The sequence below is a fragment of the Pyxicephalus adspersus genome, chromosome 1 (assembly GCF_032062135.1).
Source record: "Pyxicephalus adspersus chromosome 1, UCB_Pads_2.0, whole genome shotgun sequence".
Taxonomy (NCBI): domain Eukaryota; kingdom Metazoa; phylum Chordata; class Amphibia; order Anura; family Pyxicephalidae; genus Pyxicephalus; species Pyxicephalus adspersus.
The window spans coordinates 136,222,804-136,249,752 of NC_092858.1; the positions used below are offsets into that span (position 1 = coordinate 136,222,804).

General features: G+C 35.8%; 1 protein-coding gene across 3 annotated transcripts in view; it reads right to left on the reverse strand.

Moving 5' to 3' along the window:
- Positions 1–26,949, reverse strand: part of SH3KBP1 (SH3 domain containing kinase binding protein 1) — a 198,463-nt gene continuing 171,514 nt past the window's right edge. For all 3 annotated transcript variants that reach the window (XM_072428055.1, XM_072428065.1, XM_072428074.1), the window contains 5 exons: positions 13,088–13,197; positions 12,759–12,887; positions 10,645–10,898; positions 8,142–8,205; positions 1–6,844 (listed from right to left, as the gene is read on the reverse strand). In XM_072428055.1, coding sequence (XP_072284156.1) covers positions 6,803–6,844; positions 8,142–8,205; positions 10,645–10,898; positions 12,759–12,887; positions 13,088–13,197 — 599 coding nt within the window. In that variant the 3' untranslated portion in view covers positions 1–6,802. The remainder of the gene's footprint in view (positions 6,845–8,141; positions 8,206–10,644; positions 10,899–12,758; positions 12,888–13,087; positions 13,198–26,949) is intronic.

Here is a 26,949-nt window from a genome sequence, read left to right on the forward strand (position 1 = left end):
TTCCAATATAAAAACATTCTTTTTCATTATTATGAAGCTTACGACAGAGTGGCAAGTGACAATACATAAATACCAGGGATATTATAAAAATCCAAGTTAAAAACAACCATCACTAAATATGCATTAAAATTATTTGATGACAAGATATTGAATTTACTTGATTTAATGGTGTTCGATCAGACACTGTAGAGGGATTGTAAAATTAAAACATAATTTACATTTTATTTCAATGTGATGCATATAAATTACAATGAGTCTGTAAAAAGGTAATAAAGAGATCAGAACATACACAGGTCACAGATTAGAATTCCTGCAAGTACAACAAATTGCTATAGACATTCATTCCATGCTGCAAGATATAAAATCCCCTATTTTGTCACTACTTAGGCTTGCTCCTCTGGGACGAGCTTTTCCTGGCCGGGTGTGTCGTGTGCAGCCTCACAGCAGAAAGAAGTCCGTTTTGGTTTTATAAAGGTACAGTAAATGAGTTAAATATACATTTAAAAGGTAGATATTTTCTTGGAAATAACATGCATTGCTTTCACACTGGCCACTTGGTATATTTTAGTGAAGAAGCTTTTCTTGTCTGGGAATGACAAGAATATTGTAAAACACACATCAACCTACAAACCTTCGGGGGGAACAAAAATATCTCTTTCCATCAGCATATTCTGTCATGGCAGCAGTCAGAAAGCTTTGGAAATGTGCAAACATGAGGGGACAAAATTAAACAGATTAGGGTTCATTATGACCTGTATTCCTCACGCCTTTGAAATGTACTTTTTAGACAGGTCAGCAAAATCCCATTACTTACCTGACCAGTACACATGGCAGCTCAGATGTTGCATGTGACTTGCTTTGCACTGCTTTTCTTTGGACATGACATGTCTTATACACAAGCATTTGCTTTGCACTAAAAGCAGGTCACATACAGCCTTTTTTTGTTTAATGCTTTGTAAATCAAACCCATGCATTTGAATAGCAAAACTATTCACTATATGTGAAGGCCTTATAAAGTTTCTGGGATGGGAGGGGATTATTACAACTCATTGTGGAAACATGTTTTTATAAAAGATCTATATGCAATTTGGTGGTTACTAGGAATGAGTGATAACATTTTCAAAATCACTGTTTTGCATACATTTAATGAAAATTGCACTTGGCGAAAATGCATCAGGTTCTGATTCAAACAATCGATTGTTCCCAGGTGTCACTGCAAAGTGTACTGTATGTACAGCCACCCCAGCAACCAATAAGAATTCCCCTACTACAAAGCAACATTCTCAGAATTTATAAAGCCAAGCATGCAGAATAGTCTAATTCACTTTAGGAAACTTCTATCAGAAAAAAAATCTGCATAACGTTTGCCCCTTAGCTCAGCCACTAGAAGCTACAAATAGCCCTCAGCCACCTACCTCTCAGAGAGTGAGCAGCAGCAGGGTTGGTCAAGGTGGAGATCTCATGAATTTTTGGCATAGTTTCTTCCAGCCTTGTGCAGCCTCCAAAGGTTGGTGTAAAACACCTATATTTTTGTGTTGTCGTTGTACATGTACAGGTAGAGCAGATGTAAAAATTTCTATGTAAATGTCTGGTGGACAAAATTATCCAAAGGGCAAAACTACTGTGTTTCTATTTTCACATTTCACAGTGTAAAACACTTTCCAATAAAATATTTCAAATTAGAGTGTTTCCCATACCCATCATGGTGCCTTGGCACACACTGTGAAAAGTCCAATATTTTCTATGAGAATAATTTTTGGAAACTGTGGTGTTTCTCTTTGGAAATTCAATAAAATACTTTGAAGATTTACAGAAAACAAGTTTTACAACGGCTTGTTATAAAAATGTATTATTTTAAGCACTAATACTTTCAGTGTACATATTCCTCATTGTAAACATCATGAACACGGATGGGGGTGGGAGTGTTGGTAAATATGGGCAAGTTTCTGCTACCCTCTGTGTTGTACTTTTGTTTGTCCAAGGAACTACCCAACACTGCTATGGTTATATTCAGGTATTAGCTAAAAACTATATCACACGCTGCTCTTTATGATTTAAAAGATGAACAGTTGATGAAATAGGCTTCTATAATACTTCTTTGTCAATCACATGGCAGTCCTTAAACACTTTCTCTTTAAACCTCATGCATTTTGCCAAAATTTTCAACATTTTTTAAAAAAGTTTGCGAACATGAAATAGTCAATTTCACTCATCACTAGTGGTCACCTGTTGTGTTACGGCTTATGGAACATTCCATGTGCTCTCTTCTCCCTCTGTGCTGTGCGACAAACCAAATGTTATGTTAAATCTCTGATAGCAGTCATGTTAGAATGAAAAGAAATGAATAAAATGCGGCTAAAATATTTACCTTCATGGAAAATCTATTTCTCAAGGCTTCCTGCAAAGCTAGGCACATGATCAAGTGCTGAGGGTTGAAAATAAAGCTGCGTACACACGGCAAATTTTTCTCGCCCGATAATCGGTATCGGCCAATTATCGGGCGAAAATCTGCCGTGTGTACAGTCGGTTGTCGTCCATCGTCCGACGACCGTCCTGGCGGATCCAGGGACGATGGACGACGACCGATCCTAATGAAAGGGAAGGGGAGAGCGCGCAGCAGGGTGCCTCTCCGTCGCTCTCCCCCTCCCCTCTCCATAGAGCATGAACGGTGCTGTATGTACAGCAGCGTTCATGCATCGTGCAGTCTTTTCTCGTTGGAAAGGATCGTGAAAGATCCTTTCCAACGAGAAAAATTGCAGGTGTGTATGCAGCTTTAGCCAATTTAATTTGATAATGTGAAAAAACTGGAAGGAGCCTACAACAATATTTTCTCCAGGAAGACATTCAAACCCTTTTATTTTTTTTTTTACTTTTTAATCAAACCGTTGACAAACTGGAGCTTTAAGTTTACATTAAGTCAACTTTCCATAATTGTAGGGTTGGGGATTTTTTTTACCTTTTTGGTTGGTTTTTGCCATGAAAGTCTAGGCAACCCAAGAACTCAGTGTTCACCCCACCACTGGTTGACCATTAGGGTTGCCAGGATGAGAGTCAAATATATTATTGTACACCTAAGTGGGTTATATCCATAAGAAAATATTACAGAAATGGCAAGTCTGGTGACAGTGTGGATTACTGAATCTTGGTACACACTATAAACAACATTACAGACCTGAAGGCACTACAGGTCAGCCTATCTACAAGACAATGCAACTTTTCCAGAATTCCAAGATGAAGACATAATTCATTGTGGGCATTATTGGCCTGCCACAGGAAACCAATCAGTTAAAGAACCCCAGAAATCTCCAAAGAAAACCACCCAGACTCCCTCTATATAAGTCTCATATGGCAGACAGAAAGTGGTCTGGTTGCTATTAGGACATTATGTCCATCAGTACTGCTGTGCCAGTTGGCAGTGTAGTCAAAGCAGATGCCTCCTATGGACAATTTGTTTATACTAACCCCCATGCACTGATCACATGTGTGCTTTCCCTGCCAACACAAGGCAAATGGTTCAAGGATGTGGCTTCTGCATCTCTACACTAAATGTTTTCTCATTTATAGTAATGAGGAGGAGGCAGCTAACAGGCCATTAGGCAAGGCTGAGTGTGCACAGTTAACTAAGTAAAAGGCTGTAAAAAAGGCAATGAAAAGGGTGGCAAGCATATATAATCTCATATCCAAATTTATAGTACAATATGTCCTAATATTTGGAAAATGTGGTATTAGGTGTCACTTTTACTGTATTTGTGATGCTTTTTCTGTAGAGTACTTTAAGTATGTAAACAGTATTCCCAGTTCACTTTGACTGCCACTAACTCTACAAAAATTCTGATCCCAGAGGTATTACACGACTTTATTATTCTTGAGCTGTTTGGGCTTCAAGTCTTTCAGGAAAACTTAAATACTGCTTACATGTTAGAAGTACACTGCAGAAAATGTTTACCAATGCCACAAGGCAGCACCATTGTTCCATTTATTTATACAGCAACAGGTTTATTTCTTTTCTTTATTTAACAAGAAAGCCATGCATGTGACACAGTACTGAAAGGAAGCTCATGAGCATGTACCCAGTGAACAGCCGTTGCCAAAACTTTCACATTGCCTTGCAGCAACTATACTGTACGACCATATGACATATATTTAGTGTGGACTGTAAGCTATGGATCAATAAATTACTTTTGTAATGGATTCCTAACTACTAATACTCAGAAAAAGCACCTGTCACCTCCACAAACAGATGACTGAACTATTATTATAAAAAATACTGGTTAAGCCTACAAAACGACCCCATAATTTGTAGGCAATGGTGAACATAACCACGGCCATGCAATTTTCTCTATAAAATGTCTGACATCAATATGTATATCTATTGCTATGTTGATTTTATATTTTTGTGACCATACAATTTAAAAATAGTTCTTATTTCTATACATATATAAATTGGACTGGATGGGTTATAATTACCACCACTAGAGGGTGCTGCTACTCCACAGTCAGTGAGTGGAGCACAATGAATGGCAAATTATGTTGTACTTTAGATGGTCATTTTGCACTGTTTTATTGGAACTGCCAGAAAAAAGTCTGCTTGGCAGTATTAAACAGAATCAAAAAGTACATCTTTTCTTTCTACAGCAGCTCCCCCACTATCACCTCTAGGATGTAAAAAAAATCTTACTTTTTGAATGGTTTTCCAGGAATGTTTGGGGCTCCTTCATGTAGTATGCAAATCCTACATCCTATCCATGCATATAGATATGCATATGGGAGAATTCACCTGCATCACCACCTGCTTGGCGAATGTGGTAATACAGTAAAAAAAAACTGGACTTTAATCGGCATTTCCAATTTTGAGTGACACACGGCGAGGACACAAGTGAAGTCATGATGCCAGAGACAATGCCCACCCACCACCCTGCGCCTATGATCCATACCGGGGAGACATGGTCTGTAGCTCTGGCCGGTGCACCCTGTTGTGGGGCCCACCAGCCAGAGCCGCAGACCACCAAAATTTTCTTGCGGACCACTGGTTGGCGACCGCTGTTTTAAATAACCAGTGAAATACCCTAAAAAGTAATTATAAGTTGATCGCTACACAGAAAACCCTACTTTTTATTTTGTAAATGTCTTTCAAAATGCAAAATATAAGTGTACAATCTTTTTACAGGTTTCAATACTAAATCCTTCAATAAATGCAGGTGTTTATAGATTTTTTTTTTATTTCATGGATAATCCCATCAGGATCCATAGTACTAATTTCTGAATAAATCTTTTACCATGGCTGCACAGGCAGTTTTCTCATTCTTATCACATAGACCTGCTTTTATTAAAATAAGGAAAGGCTTTTAAAAAAGGAAAGTTTAAAAAAAAAGTTTAAATTGCCTGAATACAGCCAATCAATACTTTCACAAACTTTCCTAAACCACCCTTCCTTCAGTGACAGGGAAGTTTACTACCAGCTCAGTAACTGGCAAACTTAAAATGCTAAATGTTGGTGCAGCAAAAGATTGAAGATTGCTTTACATTATGGAAGCTGAGAAATTTTTCCTGGATTAGATTTACCCAACTGTGATATACAGAGAAGTGGCCACACACACTGACGCTACATTTCAACATTTCCGGCATGGTTCCTATCAGATAGGGACATGGGCAGTATGCTAAAATTCTTTCACAGAAAGGGATGATTGAATTATGTGGCCCTTTTGATAAAAAATAGTGCTCTGATATCTTCTTTAAAGTGTTCGTCCAGCCAAAACTTTGTTAGTTTTAGATAGATAAGGGTAAAAAGAATTAGAAAACATGTTCAGATTTTACTGCCATCAGGGGCTTTTCTGGTAACAGCGGTTTCACCAGATAAAAAGTGAAGACATATTTGCAACTTGAAACACAATCCTGACAGGGGTTCCTGGTATTTCCTACTGTACATAAAAAACTTTTTATTTGTGTCCCTGTTGCAGTTTTACATCTTATTATATGTATTAAACTATTGTAAAAAAAAAAAAAAAAAGCAAAAGGATCAGAGGAAACAGGGCTTAAGAACCTCCAAATAGCTGTAAATCCAAAAATGTTTTGTATCTTTCCTTCCTCTATCCAAAACTGGCTGGACATACACTTTATTATAACTGACATTATATATCTATAATTATTTATATATATATATATTTTTTTTTGCACAATTGCGCTAGGCTGAACAAAAAAGGCACAAATTATATTTAATCGTCCTTTTTCCTATTCTAAACACACATTCCTAAAGTACAGTGAAAATAAGTTTAGAAGCTTTGTATCACATTGCATGGACAGTACACATTGCATATGTACGTTTAAAAGTCATAGTAATTGATGTAAATGAATACATCAGGAAAAAAAAAGGACAATAAAAATGACATAACTGCACATCATACAAACAAATTAGGTGTCTGAGATAAAGACATACGCCAAAACACATTAAAAAAAAATTATAAAGCTTGTAAACAGACAATCTGAAATACACATTATTCATGGAAAAATATCATAAAACTCATAAAAAAGTACCACTCTGAAGTAAAACTGCCTGAGTTTACTTCATTTGCAGTTTTAAGAGGAACACTTGAGCACAACATATGTTGTCTTGATAAATATGTGTGCCGAGCACTACAAATGTCACTAGGATCTCCTTGGTTGGTAGAGCTGCTGTTGTGCTTTCCAAGCGTCTGAGGTGAATCTTAAATCATTTGGCACCAAAAATATTTTGGCCTGTGTGGGAAGAACAGCTCCTCATTCTTTACTTCTGGTGGACGAAAGTTATTTACTAACCATGATTTATTCATTTGGACTGTAGAGACTTCTTGATTTCATTGACATCCATCTGAAAAGATAAATAAATGATTACTTTTTACTAAGCATTAAATGGTCACACACAATCCAAAAGTTTTGCCACAGAAAAAGAAGAAAGAAAAATAGAAATGCTTCTATAGCTGAAATAAAATTATACTATCGAGACTAGAGAATGGCGTCCTCCGGATAAGAATAAATTCCAGCTATTATGTCCTAGGAAATAACAGTCAGTAAGTCATGGTTCACAACAACATTGGCCAATTGTCCATAGGAATCAAGAAATACAATACCATTGGTCAACTGTTCATAGGAGCCATAGGATACAGCAACATTGGCCAAATGTCTAGAAAAGTCATGGGATACAGCAACATTGGCCAACTGTCCATAGGAGTCATGGAATACAACAACACTGGCCAACTGTCCATAGGAGTCATGGGATACAACAACTTTAGCCAACTGTCCAAAGGATTATTGGAATACAACAACTTTAGCCAACTGTCCAAAGGATTATTGGAATACAACAACACTGGCTAACGGTCCATAGGAGTCATGGAATACAACAATGACCAACTGTCCATAGAAGTTATGGAATACAATGACAATGGCCAACTGTCCATAGAAGTTATGGAATACAACAACACTGGCCAAGTGTCCACAAAACTACAAATACTACAAAGCCTAAATGTTTTACCTTTGGGTTACTACAAAAACAAATGTAACCAATCAACCTGAATGACTGAGCTTTTTTAACATGATACTCTGCTCAGTGAAGTGAAGGAAACAAAACACTGCTTTGGTCAGAAAAATTGGAAAGAGCTAGAACGTCAATTAGGCTGGTATTATTGTGCCATCCTGTCACAGTGACAACCACCTATTGTGTTGCTGGTGCAAAAATAGAAACAGAGGTGAACTGAACAGAATCCAACAGAATCATTGATATTATTATATAAACCTAACAAAAGTATTGACTTAAATCTATCCAAAAAAAAGGTTTGGGTTAATCTGCTGTCCTTTCATACTTGGCATTGTACAGGTTCAAAGTTAATTTCTAGTCCAAAACAAATCTCAAAAAACAGTCTGCAGGGAATGCTGTCTGGCAAATAAGACTATTGGGCATCAGGCAGTGCAATGAATCTGCAGCATTAATTTAGCAGTTCCCCACCCTGGCAATATGCATTGTTAAAAGACCTGGAGAGTGAATTTAGATGAGTAAGAAAATAAACACCAAAACATGCAGAATAGGTTAGAGGCAAGTAGAGACTGGGGTGTGCATTTGCCATAGTCATGGGACATTACACTAAACAGGCCGATATAAGTGCACACTGTACCTGTAACCGTAGACGAATCTTCTTTTCCTCATCTAGTTCTGACAACAGCTGTTTTATCTCTTTCCTAGGAAAAATGAGTTGAACTGTTTTACAACCGGATGCAGCAAGTTGCAATGTATGACTTTTTTAAGAAACCTATATAAATACATTGGGCCTGATTTAATAAAGTTCTCCAAGGCTGGAAAGGATAAATTTTCATCAGTAAACCTAGATGATCCAGCAACCCTGGACTGGATTTTTAAAAATCATTTGCTATTGTTAGCAAATGTTTTCAGTACTGGACCAGATCCATTCCAGATTTTTTGTATCACCCAGGTTCACTGATATACGTGTATCCTCTCCAGTCTTGGACAGCATTAATGCATCAGGCCCATTATGCTGAAATCCTTTCTCTTTGTTTAAAACCCAGTCTGGCACAAAATGTAAACATAGCTTTAAAAGGATTTCATTGCAAGAAATGCAGCATACCAGACAGTAAATAAAAATGTTGTGTTGTGTCCACCAGTAATAATAAAGAGAATAATAAAGCAAGAAAGTTTGTGCACTTTCAGTCATGTACCATTGCTGTAGGTGATGAATGGTACATCTGATTGGATAGTATGGGTTGGGGATACTAATGCTTCTGTAACTACTTTGTACTACTAAAGTTGGCAAAGAAATCTGTTATAGAATATGTATTTATTAGAAGTTGGTAATATCCCCAAGGTATAGGGCTAGGCTCACCTAGAGAATTTTAAGGTATATATTTATAAAAAGAGTGGGGACTTGTTATGCAAGTCCCCAAAAAAGAGACTTACCCTCCAATTACTGCCACAGACAGAAAGGGTGAAGAAATGTGCAAAGGGGACAGCAATCAAAAAATGAATAGAATTCCCTCCTTCCCTTGCTTTAGAGGAAAAAAAAAGCTGGGGCCCTCCAGAGGATTTTTTCTGGTCCTTCTGTGGACCAGCCCAACCCTGCATACATAGTTATATATATATAAAATCATAAGCAATGTCTATATAGAAGGGCATATTGTAGCCTGCAGCAGACTGTTGTAGCAAATATAAAGCATGTAAATTTTATGTTTTTTTTTTTTATTTTTTGCCAGAAAAAATGGCATGATAAAAACACACACATCCCGGCTAATAAAAATTGAAATGTGTTAAATTAGGGTTTTAACCTCTGTAGGGCACAAACTGACATCACACACATAGGGCTTTTATAAATGTAATAGTCAGAGTTTTAGTAGTTTAACCCCCCTAGCGTTCTAATTCTGTAATTTTTTGATGCAAAAAGTGATCCTATTTTTTTTGCATAGAAATTTTTGTTTATATTGTGGGCTTGTAATTCTTAGGATTAACTCCCAGGTATGATAATTATATTTATTTATTCGCAGCGGGATCCTGCGATCGCCGCTGGACCGCGGGTATCAGGTAAGGGGGACCCCCAAAGGTACCCCGAGTGTGACTCGGGATTACCGCTTTTTGCAATTTTTCCGGTCCCGAGTCACACTCGGGAACACCCCTTAGGGGGTTAAATAATCAAGCCTTTGATTACCATTTATCCTTATTTTGAAAAAAGCACCAAAAGGTTCTACAAATAGATGAATATAAATGGATTATACTAATCATTTCCTTCTCTCTTATAAATTGAAATTTTGGAACATAATTGTTTCCGTTTTTGTTTTTGTTAGGCTGACATGGCCATAATCTAGAAAGAGAAATTACTGATTCCTATTAATGGCAAGCCAAAAATTAGAATACCGCATGGTGGGGAGATTAATTAAATCAGAGCTTTCAAAGCTGTGTGTGGACTTGATAGGAACTGCTCAGTAAGTGAAAGTGGAAAATAATCAAATGAATAATCAGGATTAAGATTGGAGCACTGTTTGCCCTCATAGGTTTTTCTTTTTATGAAATGATTTTTAATTTTAGGTATACATTACAGGACACATACATAAAAATATGTTCTAGAAAATGTACACCACTGCTCGATCGCCTTGCATTTTACATATTTATTATGTAAAATTCAAAGTGTTGGCTAATATAAATCTAGATGAATTTATGTATATGTTACCAGATGCTGCCTTAGGTCACATACCCCCCATGCTGGTGCCTACCTACCAACAGTATTAATCCTTATGCAGTACTTCTATTACTACCTGGGTTATGAATTTTCATTATTGCCTTTTAACATCAGCACCAGCCAATCAGAAGCCAAGATTGTAAGCATAATCCATAGCTCGGGTAAAGATAACTGGCTGAATGACACTGCCATTAATTAATAGAAGAGAAACATCAGTCTATTCAGAGGTTATTAAAGCTCTCCATAGCTGTAAAAAAATACTTTTTTATCAGTAAATCTGGGTGATCTAGCATGGATTTCTTAAAAGTGATTTGCTATCTGTTAGCAAATGTTTTGAATCCTGGACCAGATCCATTTCAGGTTTGTATCTTCTCCAGCCTTGGAGAGTTTTATTAAATTAGGGCCAATGTATTTGTGTTTACATAGCAGTGCATACTTTTGCTGGTCTTTCATCGTCTCGATGATGCTTCTCAGCTCTTTGACTTGTACTTGTAGCTCTTCCAGTGACGACTGGTGGATTTCACCTTTATGTCTTGTGTCCGAACTACTAAAGGATGGAGAGTTTGATCTGTGACTGCTTGAGGTGACAGAGTGGAATGCTGATGGTGCACCGGAAGCCCCATGAGAGAAGCTAACACTGGAAATGAGACCTCCAGGTTTTGGAGGCAATGCAGCTCTGTTGTCTGGCAACTGAAAAACAATATAAACAATTTAATGAAGCCTTTATATCTTTATAAATGCAAAGTAAACTTGAAATGCAACATTTTTAATGCCCTCAAAGGGCAATAAAACTATTTCACTAAAATGCCTAATCTCTCCATGCATATACTCAATTTTTCTTTGCTCCCCAAAATCCTTGCTAAACCACGTCATGAAAAGAGATAATTCTGTACTTCTATATATGGTGAGTATAAGACCTTTCCTTCTTACTTTGATGTTATATAAGTAACCAGGCGCTAGCCCTTTATTTCTTACTATTTGTTTGTTTCATTCTGTTTCTCCTGCTCAATCACAGTGCTATAAATAGGCATTTAAATAACTTTATACATGACATGAGCATTAAGAATTACATGAAAGGAAACTAAATGCTTTTTAGGTAAGTCTGTACAGCCATAACAACATAAGGCTGACATAATACTAAAATGATTACTTTAAATAAAGGGGCTACACAACCCTTTAATGTAACATAAAAATTATCTTCTTTTTTGAAGGGTGAGGGTAACCTGTTTAAAAAAAAAAAAAAAAGGGTGAAGCCCCTTCCTCTTTGTCTTGATTGCCGCGGACAGAATGCGAGCGCAGAGATACTAACGTCACGCAAACCTGGAGGCTTCTAGCTTTTCTACAATGGGGGAAAAATGCTGATTTCACACATTTGCAGTAACATTTGCACTCTTTTTTTTCCCCGTTTACAGCAAGCTACGTCACCCGATCCCACCCCTGCGCAGTGCGAGATCAGGTAGACAGAAGCCAGAAGAAAAAGAAGGAAGATGGCGGTGGCCAGCACTGCCTCTGCGCCATGGCGAAGGCAGATAACAAATTGGCGCAGGAGCCAATCCAAGAAAGCTCAAGTGATCTGCGGAAGTAAAGGTAAGTGAATTTTTTTTTTAAGTTTAGTTCTCCACTTTAAGGGGAGAATGGTAATTTTATACAAATGCCCTTGGTTTTCTTAATGGGTGACACTGTACATTTCCAAATGAGGAACTTTCTTTCTAGACTTTGAAGTTCTTCATAACTACCACAGCTACTAGTTAGCCAAATGTTAATAATGCACTTTTGCTTGAAATTAAATTGTAGAAAACCATATAAAAACAAGAATGACAAGACTTTCATTATCGCTGTGTGGATGCCAAAACAATACATAAATTACTGCTGGGAAATCGTTTCATGGGAATCAGTGGATGATTTAAATGCACCATCTATTCTGTTCAGTGGTAAAACTACTGGACACAGAGCACAGGTAGGAAGTCACATATTTATTTCTGTATTTATGCATGGACATAATGATATCAGTTAACAGTTGAGAAGTTGTTTACATAAAGTTGACCATACACTACACAATCCTTTCAACTATATAATATTTAAACTAACCTAAAGAGCCACCACCATTACAATTTTAGATACATAAATATTGGTAGATCTAAAAATAGTCAGATTGTATAATATATTGCCAGGTAAACGGAAGAGTACATACTAGATAACCGTTTGACCATGGAGCAGGTTCTCTTCCAAGTGGTCACTGTGCTATTGAGACATACATGTTCCTCACCATGCCACCTACAATGCTAATACTAAACAGGAGAAGATAGACTATCATGGGAGAACCTGGGTGACCCCGTAAACCCAGAATGAATCTCCAAAAAAAAAAAAAAACATTTGCTATTTGATTGCAAATTTTTCAATCATGGACCACATCCATTCAAGATTTGTTGTATCAACCAGGTACTATCATGATAGTTTATCTTCTACAGTCTTGGAGAGCTACATTGTAAGAGTGACATTGAACTGGTAAATATCTCCTATAAACATAGGCTGTGCACGAAGTCCTCTTACCTGTGATGCTGTGGCAGGTCGGGAAGATTTCTTGGATGGGTCTACTGATCTTTGTGCCAAATTATTAAGATCTTCCTTATCATCCTCTGGACTGGGAGAATCAAAAAAATCTGGACTGGAAAGGGATGACTGCCAGCAAAAAAAAGAAAACAGACGAAATTCAGATCATCATATATGAAACAGATTGTGTGTTCAACCTGAGATAATCCATCCAATATAAAGGTTTATATAAAGTGTACATTGCAATTCTTCATAAAATTGTCTGTATCAGAACATCTGTAAACAAACAGAAATATTGTCTCTCGCTAAATTGCAAACACCAGACATACCGATGTTAGAGACTGTGATGGTGGACGCCTTCCACTAGATTTAGGTCTTGATGCAGTCGGGTGACTTAGTTTCTCTCCGACTGAAACTACAGAATCAAAGCCTTCAACATCTGCAAGAGAATAGAAGCACTTAAATCAACAAAAAAAAAAAACATCTAATCTGGATTTTGCAATGCCACTGTGTGTTCAGTGCACTTGGCTATTACTCTATGGCTAACTCCCATCATTTTCTTTAGTGCACCATTTAAACAAAACCAGTCTTATGTTTCATGGATTGACAAACATATAAACATTTTTTCAACACTGTAATTGTATCTGAAATTATTAAACAGAGACACGCTGTCATCTTTCTTCTGATATAGTGATCACGTAATCTAGAATATCTCTAGTTTTATTATAAATAGGACAGCCCGTCTGACAGTCACATGCATTGTCATCTGTTGTCTCTAAAAAAGGAGACACAGAATACCACTCCTGAAAAGCCCTGCAGGGAAATTACCTACATTCAGGGCTGGAGATGGTTCAAATAATTCTGATTCTTGAAAATTAATAAAAGGTACCTAGGATGCTAAAGAATTGAATCCTTCAAATGAATATAATACAGTAGTTTAATATGTTCGAGAATTACAACACTGCTCACTTGTACTGTTTTTTTCACACAATGAAAAATGAGCAACAAACCAAAAGTTGATCAGCCCTCATATTCAAATTACTGGTTAGTGAGAGACCCATTCATGATACTTTTAGCCTGAAAATCCTTTCTTTAAGTTAAAAGGAAGAACACATGTAAAAAGATAAGCTGACAATTCTGGGGGTCCAGGAGGTTGCAGATATGGTCATGAGAGGACTAAAAGCTACCAACAGGGACAAAAGGGTTAGGTCTTTAGCAGCGATGACTTATAATCACACTTTGGCCGCTATAATTGGCTGGCAAGGTGTTCACATTTATTCAGTTGCTAGCTATAATACAGATGAAACTGGGTGACTGACGCCAAATGTAATTTAGGTAATCTGCAGGCCTGAAATGCATTTTAACATGTTTTTAAAAAAATAAATAAATAAATAGGAAAACAGCATAAGCAGTGAAATGGGGAAACAGAGCAATGAGTAATAGGAGTTATATGATATTATGTTTGTGTGATAAAAGATCGTGAACAAATGGAACGGTAAGTTTAAAAAATGTTACCAACAACTTCAGTACACATTTTCACTGATTACCTGCATTTCATTGCATTTAGAATTGTAGTTCAGTATGTATTTGATAATGCAACTTAAGAGCGAGGAATACATGGGTGCTGGCTGATTACTAATAACATATTCAATGACCTTCAATTTTTCTAAAGCACTCTGACTGATATACAAGGCAAATACAGACACATTTAGGGTGCTTTCCTTAATGTATCTGATTGATGTGTGTAATGTAAATGTGAACCATTCAAGCCAATATCCAATGTCCTTATCACAGTCATACATGTGCACACACATACAGAGTTCCAGATATACAACCATAGTTTTTTTTTTTTTTTAGGATATAGTTAATATCCAGGTACCCCAACAGAGAGCCTCACAACCTTGGGGGAAACTTTCATATTAGGCAGCTAGTGTACATGGAGGGAATTAGACATAGATCCCAACAATACAAGGCTATACAATTTTTATCCATATAGTTCGCAGGATTTTGCAAATGTACATACAAATACATTATTGTATTTAGCTTATTTTTCTTAGTTCTGTAAACACCCTGGCCACTAACATACACTTAATTTAGGTTTGGCATGCTTTTAAGGCATGTTATACATACCACAGGTCAAAGCACCTAAAACAACATTGCCAGGTAGTAAAATTAACATGACCCATATAAAACAGCATGCATCTAGTTTACAGGAGTCTTCAAAACATATGTCATACAGTATGCTGTAACTATGCTGTAACTACTAATATACAAGACAAGTACAAGTAAATGACCTGCTATGTATTGTGCACATAACTTCAGACTTAGATAAGCAATCAAATGTCATCATTTGGGCAACATGTTCTTGCTACTTTTGGTTTTAAAATAAGACATTTTTGTGTGTGTGTAAAACTATATATATATATATATATATATATATATATACCCGTATATACTGGGACTAAATGTCTCTTTCTTTCTAGGCTAGCTTCTGCTCTGAAAGATTGAAGGAAGCTAATATAAAGACAAATTCAAACAGCCCCTTTCAGACTTGCAGTTACAGTCAAAAACCGAATAGTTAGCTTCTCCCAGGTGCCCCTATTCAACTGCTATGCAAATTTTAGTGTAATAGCTGCATCCACCTAGGGAAATCATTATGTAGTTGGAGATAGAGAGAAAAAGAATTTGCCAGGTGCTGAGTTTACAATGCATACAGGTACAGAATACATTGGATTAAGGTGTGTGTGTGTGTGTGGGGGGGGGGGGTAATAGGTACTGGGGTAAGTTTACTGGAAAGTAGTTTCCCATGCCCATACCTAATATGACAATAAAGAAGAAAATGCTTTGTAAACAGACTGCACATGAACTGCACTGAACAAATAAAATATGAATAATTATATATTAGATATTTATAAGAGCCATCAAAGAAAAAATATGTTTTTTTTTTTAATTTGTATTTCAATAATACTTTTTATTGTATTTTTCTCTTACTGGAGTTTAGTTTTCTTTATGTTTCCTCTGGACTTAGTAGGTGTCATTTGTAATCTACATTTTATCTGTATTATCCAGATGCAGCCTAAATTGAGAAATTGAGTGCTAATGTATGATGTATGTCTATGACGACAACATCAGATTTGAGGCTGTAACTGGCCAAGAGTGATTAAACAATTAAATGTGGAGCTCCAGAATAAATTGATGTTGGAGCTGGAGCCCTGCTATATTGGAAGTGAAAGAGGCTGAAACCAGGTCAAATTTAGGTATTTACATTGCTTTCGTTAAAAAAGATATATTATTAAGAGCTGCATTAGTTTGTGCCTTTTACATTGATCAAGAATTCAGCTTTAAATGGACAAATGACAGGCCCCAGCAGTAATGCAGCAAGCTTTAGCTTGTCTAAAGCACTCCAGGACCCAGATCTTAGTATTTTGAATATGCACCATGCTTTTAGGTTTTTTTTTTTGGACTTAGCTTCACCTGCACACCATGGGCCTTATTTATCAAAGCTACCCAAGGTTGGAAAGGATACCCTTATCAGTGAAGTTGGGTTTTTAACCTGGAATGTATTTCCTAAAAGTCTTTGCTATTTATTAGCAAGTGTTTTCAATCCTGGACCAGATCCACTCCAAGTTTGCTGGATCACCCAGCTTCACTGAAGAAAGTGTATCCCTCTCCAGCCTTGGAGAGCTTTAATAAATCAGGCCCTATATATCAAATGTTTTTTTTTAATTTTGAAAAGCTGCAAATATATGAATATTTTTTAGTGGAGAACAATATACTTTTCAAGTTGGACCTGCTTACTCAGTCAGCTCCTTGCTGTGCCAAAGTCTAATCTAAGGCTGCTAAACTGAAGTGTCTAATACCTTATATATTATATATATTATATATATATAATATCTGTGTCAGATGGAAAATACAGAATTTACTAATAGACCATAAGAATTAAAAGTACTAATCCACAAGCTGGGTCAGTTTGGAAGGGGGAGGAAGATTATTCTACAGTAGTGAAACATTCAACTCAGAGCACAAAAGCTTTTAAATTGACACAGAAAACAGCTGTGATAAAGGAAGGCTAAACGGAATTTATGTAGCAGATATTGTCTCTATGAGGAAATCTGTTCTACAATCATCCAACCCGGTGAATTTGTATTGCTTACTAGAAACATGTATTTGCTGCATTCCGCTGTGACAAATATTTAAATCCAAACTAAACCCTGCATTACTTACCTGTCCCTATTCCCTTGGAAAGCATCACAATCTTCTTTCTTTGCCTTCTCCTTGCAATCTTCAGTCTCCTTGATTGGCTGAAGAACTTGGTTCCCCACAACGGATTGATAGTTGAATGCCTATTGCTGCATAGGTGACAACCAATCACTGATCTGCTGCAGTCATTTTGTGGCGTATAGGTTATTTAGTGACTTTTTGGGTGGGTAACCTTAAAGTATTTAAATACTGGATAAATAAGTGCTACGGGGGTTCATGGAGCCATGGCGCACTGATAGGATGAAAGATGAGGGCAATCCACCCTGAAGGCCTGTCTAAGCTTTGGCTGAAGCAATAAACCCTAAAAATATAATCCCGCTTGAGCTTTTATTATAGGATGAGGACTTTACAGTTATTTTTATTCCGCTTTGGAGGTGTTTTTATTGTTTTTGGATCTGCTTACCAACACCAATTGTTTTGGGACTTTGCATGCTGAATGAAGTTGGACTGACCAATGTAATTCTCTGCTACCTGTAACTTCTCTCTTGTCTGTTTGACTTTTACAATAAAATTATAAAAAAACAGTTCTTTGAGCCTTTGTCAGTTTCCGGTGTCATCCCATCATGAAAAACCTGGGTAAAAACAGTTGCTTCTACTGGGGTAAGTGCTACATTTGTACTTAACTGAATCCAACCTGTTGATAAAACCTATTGATAAAATCCAGCTTCACAGATCATATGCTGCACAATCTTTTGTCTTTGTCAGAATTACATTTTTTATGCCAAAAAACAAAGCAAAAAAAGCTTAAATAGGAGATGCAAAATGTTACTCATTTTACATATAAAATATGAATAAGCCAAAGAAATGAATATTCAGTGCACATCATATTGCAGTATGATTAAACCATGAACCAACATTACATGATTACAATCAAGCTGTGCAAGCCTAATATGTGTAAATGATTGGAACTGCAAGCATATATTATAAGATCATATCAAGGGAATTATAAATATAATAGAAAAATCAAAGCAAGAATTAGCTTCACATTGTAAATGCAAAGAGATGAGAACTACATATTTTTTTTTTGCACCCTAACTCATCAAACACTACATACATACTGTTTAAGCAACACTTAAACCCCTACAATATAATGAACGTAGAATCTGACATACAATGCTGTCAATTCATTTCACAGCATGTAAATGCTACACATAGAAGAGATTCGAAAAAACACATGCAAAATGTAAGTATGGTTTGGTTTAAGTCCTACAGTAATATAGACATATTTGTATTCTAGAAAAAAAAACTGTAGAAAACCCTACAGTTTTATTCTAGAACAGTATACCATAATTTATATATATATATATATATATATATATATATATACATAGGTAGATCAGCCTTTCCCAAATTTTCTACCCCAGAGGAACTCTTGAAAGAAATGTCAGGTCTCAGGGAACCCCTGATAAAATCAATCCATTGAAATACCTAAATTAAAAAAAAAAGGATTGTATGTTGGGTATTGTTTAGGATTCCACTTCTCCGTGAAAAGGAGAACACAGGGGTCCTTTTGAATTATTACATAAAAGTTGTAAAATGATTAAAAAATATAAACTATAACTTAGGATAAGTCTACAAGATATTTATCATCTGTTCGTCTGTATTGCACTTGCAAAACATTTGTTGGAATAACCTGAAACTTCTCAATCAATATGTGCTGGGACCATACACCATTGAATATAACGTATATCATTTAGTTTGAATTTTACTTCCCTGTTTTTATAGCTGTCAAATGCATACTTCAATTTGGTATCAATGTCTACTGAGCTAAAGATTTATGAAAAAGAGGGCACTGATGGGGCAAAGCAGATATAATTTAATTAAGCGGCATTGTTTATTAATCTAATATGTTAGCAGGGAAAGTGAATCCAAAAATGTGATACTTGTAACTGGAAATAACAGTCTGGTTAAGATATTAACAATCCATCCATGGAAATCAGCTTAGTTCTCCTACCCCAGTGAGGACATTGGGTAATTAATTAGAGGAGTTGAGGGATGATGTGACAAAAAGAACCTCCTATAACACATAGTTCTTTTCCAAACTTTAAGGCTTAATGACAGTAGAGCTCATTTACACCAGCGGTGTAAAGAAGATGTAAGAACAAAGGAATTATGTCTTATAGATTCAGTTTACACTATGTGGTGTGTTGGTGTGTGCTGAAAAAAAAATATAGGACAGGCTACATATTGTTTTTTAATACAGGTCATCACTGTGCCTCATAGAAATTAGGTGGACCTTCCATAGAAAGTCCGCTTTCTTGTCAGACCACCACCACTAATAAAGAATCAAGATAGCAGCCAATATTGTTTTAAAGAATAATTCTGATGTCAATGCTGTCTATTCGTAAGGTGAATATTAGGTTGTAAGTGCACAAAAAAAAAAAATAAATAGCACTACAATGCACTTTAAAAATATCCTAAAAGTGACACGTGTCCTGGTATGAACAAACCTTTAGCAGTTTATGATAAAATTATATTTTTATATATTTGTGAATATAAACTGAAAACTGGAAATCTGGTGGAGGATCATATAAAGTTTATTAATCTTTTCTTTTCTTACAAGGCCTATAGGGAGATTTAGATAGGGAGGGTATAAAAGCATTATATGTGTTTCAGTAGTGGCATCCTCTTAACTGATGCAATCTCTCCTATCCCAAATAGATTATATTTCTCACAGGAATATAGTATTCTTGTTGGACATTGGAGTAGAGGGTGATAATTTGTGCTATAAAAAGAAGAGTAGGAGGAGGAAATTCTCACTTTCAGGTAATTAAGTGGGCAGTTGACATTTGACCGCAGACAAGAAGATACAGAGGGAGTGAAGCTTGTCTTTACTAAATAAAACTCCTATGGTTCATGCAAAATGATTAGGAAGTTAAGAATGTGGTAGGATTTAAAAACCATAGATATGAGGGCGTGTAGGAAAGTATCATCTAGATTACATCAAGTTTTGGGACATAAAGTAGCTAAGTGTAGGTTAAGAATGTCAGTACCTTATTTTTATTATAGGACTAAGGAACTATTTTAGGTGTTTTATCTCATATTTTAACTTACCATATGTTAAGAACAATTCTGTTTTTAATAAAGCATGGGTGGGAAGGAAAAGTGGTGTTTTTTTTTAGTAGAGGTTGTGATGGTACATAGCTAAGTACAATTTGGCAAATACAGACATATACAGACAATACGCAAAAGGTGACCTTTTTATATAAAGAAGGTTCCAAGCTTCAAAATGTAATGTCATGTAGGCTGTGTATACATAAATAGATATTAGCCTGCTGAATGTTGCTTATTTATTGTTAGTTGTAAATGCTGTACATAAAAATGTCAACAGTTTTACATAGAATTTCATCACATTTTTAGCACTGATAAACTGCAGTTAGTGCTTTTATTCATGCTCACAAACAGGTTAATTGTAGCAGCCACAAATATTTTAATCCCCTCTAAATGCTGGAAAACAGTCTTTTAGATTCAGAATAAATTTGCAAACATATATTCTAGAAATCAAAAGTTGTAAGGGAACCTGACTGCAGCAGGATCACATAATAAATGTATATATTGGCTTTTAATGGTTACAAGCCTTAAAAAGACACAGTGCCTGTGTAAAAAACCCAAACCGGTGGTCTGATATTCTCCTTGCCAGGACTTTTCTGATGCTGCCACGTGATAGTGCTTAGGCCTGTGAGACCAGGGAACTGGGAGAGTCATATGGGAGAGCATGACATTTTCCTAATACTCAGCGGCAATGAGTGATTTTAAATGGACAGAGGAAGAAGTAGGATGGAGCACTGAGCATACAGATAGTCAGGGGATTGAGGGCTTCTTCAGATACTGTCACTTTGTCCTAAATAAGCAAAGTAAAGGTCTCTTTTTAACTGAAAGTTATATTTTCCCTCCCAAAAGTGGACTGGAATAAAGGATTTTATAACTAGCAGAATATTATTTGCTTTTGTTTTTACACCAACACTGGAAAATACAAAAACTGATCAGTTGCAGATCAGTGATTATAAACTGCCAGATGAAATACAGAAGTGGAATAGGAGCCATTAAAACTGGGAATATCTGATTTGACATGTATCTTACTGTAATATCCATTATGTAATGCAGAGCTTGCACTGAGAAGGGGATGGGGAAAATGACAGTGCAGACATGCATTCTACAACTACAGCAAAAGACACTCTTAAAACAGAAAGAGGTGATAAAGCCTTACCCTCATCAATTGAAGAAGAGTAGTTACCCATGGTAAAGAGACGCAAATGAGGAACGCTTGATGGAAAATGAATGGAAAAGAGAAGTATCACTTATAATAATGGAATAGTATAGACATGAAAATGACACAGAGACTGAAGAACTTCTTCCAGCTTGAAATCACTTGACTTATCTTTAAAGTCACTTTACTTGTTCATTTGACATTTTTTGTCCTTTATAGATTTTCCTTACTGCTTATTTGTATAATAGGCTATTGCTGTTTATCACTTAATGATACATGTACATGAGTATAGGTATATCTCATGTCCATAATAAACTTTTAACATAATTTTTAGGAAAATTAGGTTGGTCATCGCTGGACTGTTTACTGACACAGGTTTGATTGGATATATAAAGAAAAAATGATTAACTCATGGGTAATAATATGGAATCACTGGCAGACAGACGCTCATAAACCAAGCAATCATTCAACCACAGACTTAGGCATGAAGGGTTGTTTTTTATATAACATACCAATAAAAAACAGTCCCGAAATAAAAGCAAGCAAGAAATGAGTAGCCTCCCTATTCAAAAACTAACAGCCTCTGCATATTCTGTTGGTGTGTTTCTGGGGAAGAGAAGGAACCCATTGCCAGATACAGGACCTGCAGCTGGTAAGTGCAGCCCGGGTACACCCTGATCCATACCACTCTATTGTGTTGCTTAGTCCAAATAAAAAGAAATGTTTAATAAGTTTAAGGGACTTGGAAACATATATATGTAGAACAGTAACAGCAAAAAAGACGAAGTGGTCCATAGTCTACCCACCCCCCTTTCTTTTATAGTTTTTTCTTTGGGTATAGATCTACGTTTATTCCACACATTTCCTAAATTCACTATATTGACTAATGCACTGCTGTAGTTGAAAGTTTGTTCCAATCATCAACTACTCTTTTAGTAAAATAATACTTTCTAAGGTTAGTTTTGAGCTTTTGTTCTGCAAGTTTGAGGTGTTCTTGATTTTAGCTGCATGAAAGTACTGCCTTCCTAAATGTTATTCACACGCTAGTGTACTTCAAATTTTTAACCAGGCCACCTTTTATCCTTCTTACATCAACAATGTACATATTAAAGCGTACACATACTCAGAATTTTCACTTTACATAAAACGGTAGAGAATCCTTTTATGTAAGGTAAAAATTATGTTTTTTTTTAGGTGCAACACCCTTTTTTTTTTAAAGAGTGTGTTTTTGTTTTTTATTTTTGAGTATAGTTTTTCTTTAAGTTCCTGAAGTCTTTCCTAATACATTTTACCACATTGGTTGTCTAGACTCTTTCTAAATTATATAAGTAAGGTCTCCAGAGCTGGACACAATATTCTTAAGGAGATCTATCTAAAGTTGCCCTGAAACAGCCCAATTCTTTGATTAATTTAAATTCTGCAAATGCACCAGACCACACTAAAAGTCAGTCATGCAATGCACAGTTTTAAATAGTCTTATTTGCAGTTTTAATTAGCCAACATTTATATTTCAATGAATATAGTTTACAGGAAAATATAAAAGTCCCTGGATTTTATAGGAAATGAAATGGCCATATTGGTTAAAAGGCAAACGGGTAATGTTTTATAACTTCAAACATACAAACTGAAAAGTATAGTTGATTTATATATATTTATATATATATTTATATAGTCTTTTTGACAGAAGAATCGCTAGTATTCGAAAAAGGATGATCAATGGGTCAATCTGGGAAACTGACTGGAGTTGGTCCTTCCTAATAGAAAGTTAAAATGAGTAAGGAAACTCATCTTTTGGTAAAGTGTCTGTACAAGTCTGAATACACTCAATATAAAGCTGGCCTTACACAGACAGCCTTTGAGAATAAGGGGGTAAACACAATTTTAGAATTCCTGTTTTTTTGTGACTAGTATATGGACAATGGGTGGCACTGGGCCAGCTAACATTTCCCTTTGTTCTTTTTTCTAAAAAGAGGTAAGGATCAAACGAGCTACACCAGAGACCTATTCCATATGTGAGTAGTAGTAGATATTAATCTTTATGGTATTATATTCACCATCTTTTATGCTGTAGCTTATTCTATAAATAAAAGGTTTTTGAATGGATTGCTAGGATTGCTGTGAGCATGCCCAAACCTACCATGAAAAGAAGCAAATTTGTCATCACTGGTCAGAAGCATTCATCCAGGAAAAATGTGTATACTTTACCTTCATAAATAACAATATATGACAGCATCAAATGTCACAAAGTGGCATGAATTACATACACACATGCCAGGTATTATATTTCTATTTTCTTTACATGTTCTGACTGTTGCAGCTGGATACTTGCAAAGGAACGAACAACCAAAAAAAGTGTTGCAACACCATGATGAAATTAAGTGTATATTTAAATCTATCATACATTGGCATGCTTTAGCACTCTGCTTTACAACTATTAAAATGAAAGGCAATCTGGCATTTTTTATATAGCACTAAGTGCTATATTCCTATTGCAATACAAATGAAAAATTTCCAACATCAGTATTCAGTTGAAAATTACATTGGTGTAAGTAAATCTTACCCAACGAGCATGACATGTTCATTTATAAAATTGAGAGTAAAATGTATATTCTGACAACTATGTTTTTTTCCTTTAAAATGGAAAGCAGCAGTCTCAGCAGCCAAAGTAGAAGGGATTTTGGGTTAATAGTCATCTTACAAGATATGTTTTAAGTCTCCAATCTATTTTCTATGGATATTTGAAATTTCAGGTGGGGTATGGTAAGGGAAATTGATTTCTATATATTTACTTACTTTAAACCAAATAATGGTATTTTGGTAGAAATATACATGACCTCTGCAAGTTAATGTCCCTAACCTGGACATTTTAAACTGGGCATATGAAAAATGTAAATGTAATAGTAAATATATAGATGTATGTTGTGAAGAATGAGGGGGGGGGTGATATGTTGTATACAGTATATGGCTAAATAGCAAACAAGACTGTAAAACTGTACAATAAAAATACTTTACAGTATACACTTACACAAAATAATTACTTAAATATGTGAGCTGTAAATACACAACAACTTGATTACCTGTGCTCAAATCTCATTAGGAACATCTGTCAAACATTGTATGCTGTCACCATGTTTGCATGGGTTTCATTGGAATGCTTCAGTCTTCACACTAGCCCAAAAACTTAGTATGCCACCCAGCATATTCATGGCCACAAAAGCAGAGGCAAAGTAAATGGTTTATTCACCCATAAATTGTTAGAAATTCTATTTGAACAAAATGAGTAATAGTAGGCAATAATCAATATAAATGTAATAAAAATTTACCTACATTAGAGAAATGAAGATGGCTATTTGTTGGAGGTTACTGGACTTTGCACATCATCATTGCACTCTGAACTTTAAGTCCCTGCTCATTATGTAATACATATAACTGAGTTTTGGTCAACAGCTACTGAGTTATTCTCCTATATAAGCATGCACGCATTTAACAACATGTACACAGATAGCAAATCATGAAAATGTAACATACCGTTTAGAAATACCCCCCAAAACAGAAACATAACATAGTACTTCACAAAAAAATGCAACCTAAACAATAAAAAAGAACAAGAGAACATAAGAAGTAAGGCATGCAGACATTTTCACCTATGGCTCAATTCTGTTGATCAGCAATACTAGGATATAATATTAGTGGAATTCTCTTGAATCCTGCCAGGGCAATGCAATAAAACCTTACCTGGCACACAAGGGAGTAAGATTTTGTCTCTTACTGCTCGTAGCTCCAATGTAACAGAGTAGCTGTTACTTTACTGAGTGACTAGAACAGATGACATTGGAGAGGTGACAAATGTCAAGTCTTTCCTGATTTGTTTACACCAGAGAACTTGCCTCACTAGCAAAGCAGTGGCTTCGGGTCATAACAGCACAGACCTTTCTCCCTAATCAGCTCCGTGTTAAATGTTAATGATTCAGAAAGAAATTAAAAAAAGAAAATGCTATTTAATCATACTAAATGTATTACAATGTGAAGCACATTGGGGAATTTGCCTCTTTAGAGCATCAAGGTCTATGCAATTCTATATGCAAGGTATGTTCCACCAATACATTTATAGAATATACATAGTCATTTACAATTTCCCCAACAGATAAATGACAGCGTATCTAATTTGCTTTTGCAAAGTAAAGAAATGTGTGGACTATCTATAATCCCTCCATTGCTCATTAGACTGTGAGGTTATTCACACCTTAAGTAGCAATGCACATTTATTTCTTAGATTATTGCATGCATTTTCCAAAGTACCCTACAACATATGCACTAGTATATTATAAATAAAATAATAAAAGGTATTATAAATACACTATTATTGTCCTTGACCTAATCATGCCAAGAGCATTTACAAGTGAGGTTTTGCCCTCACCTTCACACTGCCAAACTCTTTCTACTATCACCATTACATTGACAGTCATTACCACCACGGCTGTTGCTAGCACATTGATCTATTGCTGTCCTCCCACCACCACCCTTGTCTTATTATTTTCACAGTGGATAAAATGTTCTCCAAGTTCTAAATATGCTTTGCCCTCTCCTGGTGCCATCCCATCTCTTAATTGTCAAATACCAGAACCTCAGTTTACAGTGGAAGCTCTGGCATTTGATAAAGCTATTTGATACAGAGGTGGTCTTAATGTTGTACTGGGGGCCTTTATCTTGTGTGGTCCTGTATATTTCCTGGACCTAGTGTAAACTGAGCTCCATAGTACACAGAGACCAATTTCTAGACTATCATTTTATTGAAAGCACCACTTATACTTCACTGCTGTTACCCAATAATATTTTCAGACTGGGTAAAATTCACTTTAAATGAAAGTCATTTTAATATTATCTTTATTATTAATATTATTATTATTATTATTATTATTATTAATAATAATAAACAGGACTTATATAACTCCAACATTACACAGTGCTGTACATTAAATAGGGGTTGCAAATGAAAGATGAATATAGACAGTGACGCAAGAGGGGAGGACCCTGCCCTGAAGAGCTTGCAATACTAAGGAAAGAGTTAGCTTCCAGGTAACACAAGGTATGTGACCCTCATGCATGGGTCTGCTACAATGAACTTTTCCTTATTGTTAGTTAACTTGGTTATAGTTTAGGAGTGAAGCTCTGACTGGTACCACGTCAAAAGATGCTAAAAAAGTTCATGGGTACAACATTTTCAGTCAACTAAATTATGTTTAACTGAACCATATTTATGGGGGATATTGGAGTTATCCCCCAACGTCCCCTCTTCCGGCAAGTACTGGCTTTGCATAGCCAGGGAGAAGTTGTAATGCTACATTGAACACACGTACACAGAAACTGAAAAATGATTGTAATTATTTGTATATACAATATGTAGTAGCTGAATACTGTAAAAAGATTATATGTACTGCTCAAACACTCTTACGTCCGGCTATTTGTCATTATACTGCAATTCACAACACTTATTCAATGATACGAGTGATATAATATTAAATTCAGACAATAATACACTGTGGATTGATGAATCAAGGAGAGAGTTGTCTGTCCACAGTAGAGCAAACATATATGGCACCAAAAGAAAGAAGACGCATTTTTGAGAAGAATGACATACCAACAATAAATTATGGTGATGAAATATTGTGGTGGAGGGTTGCTCAGCTGCATTAGGAACCAAGCAGCCTGATGTCATCATGTCAA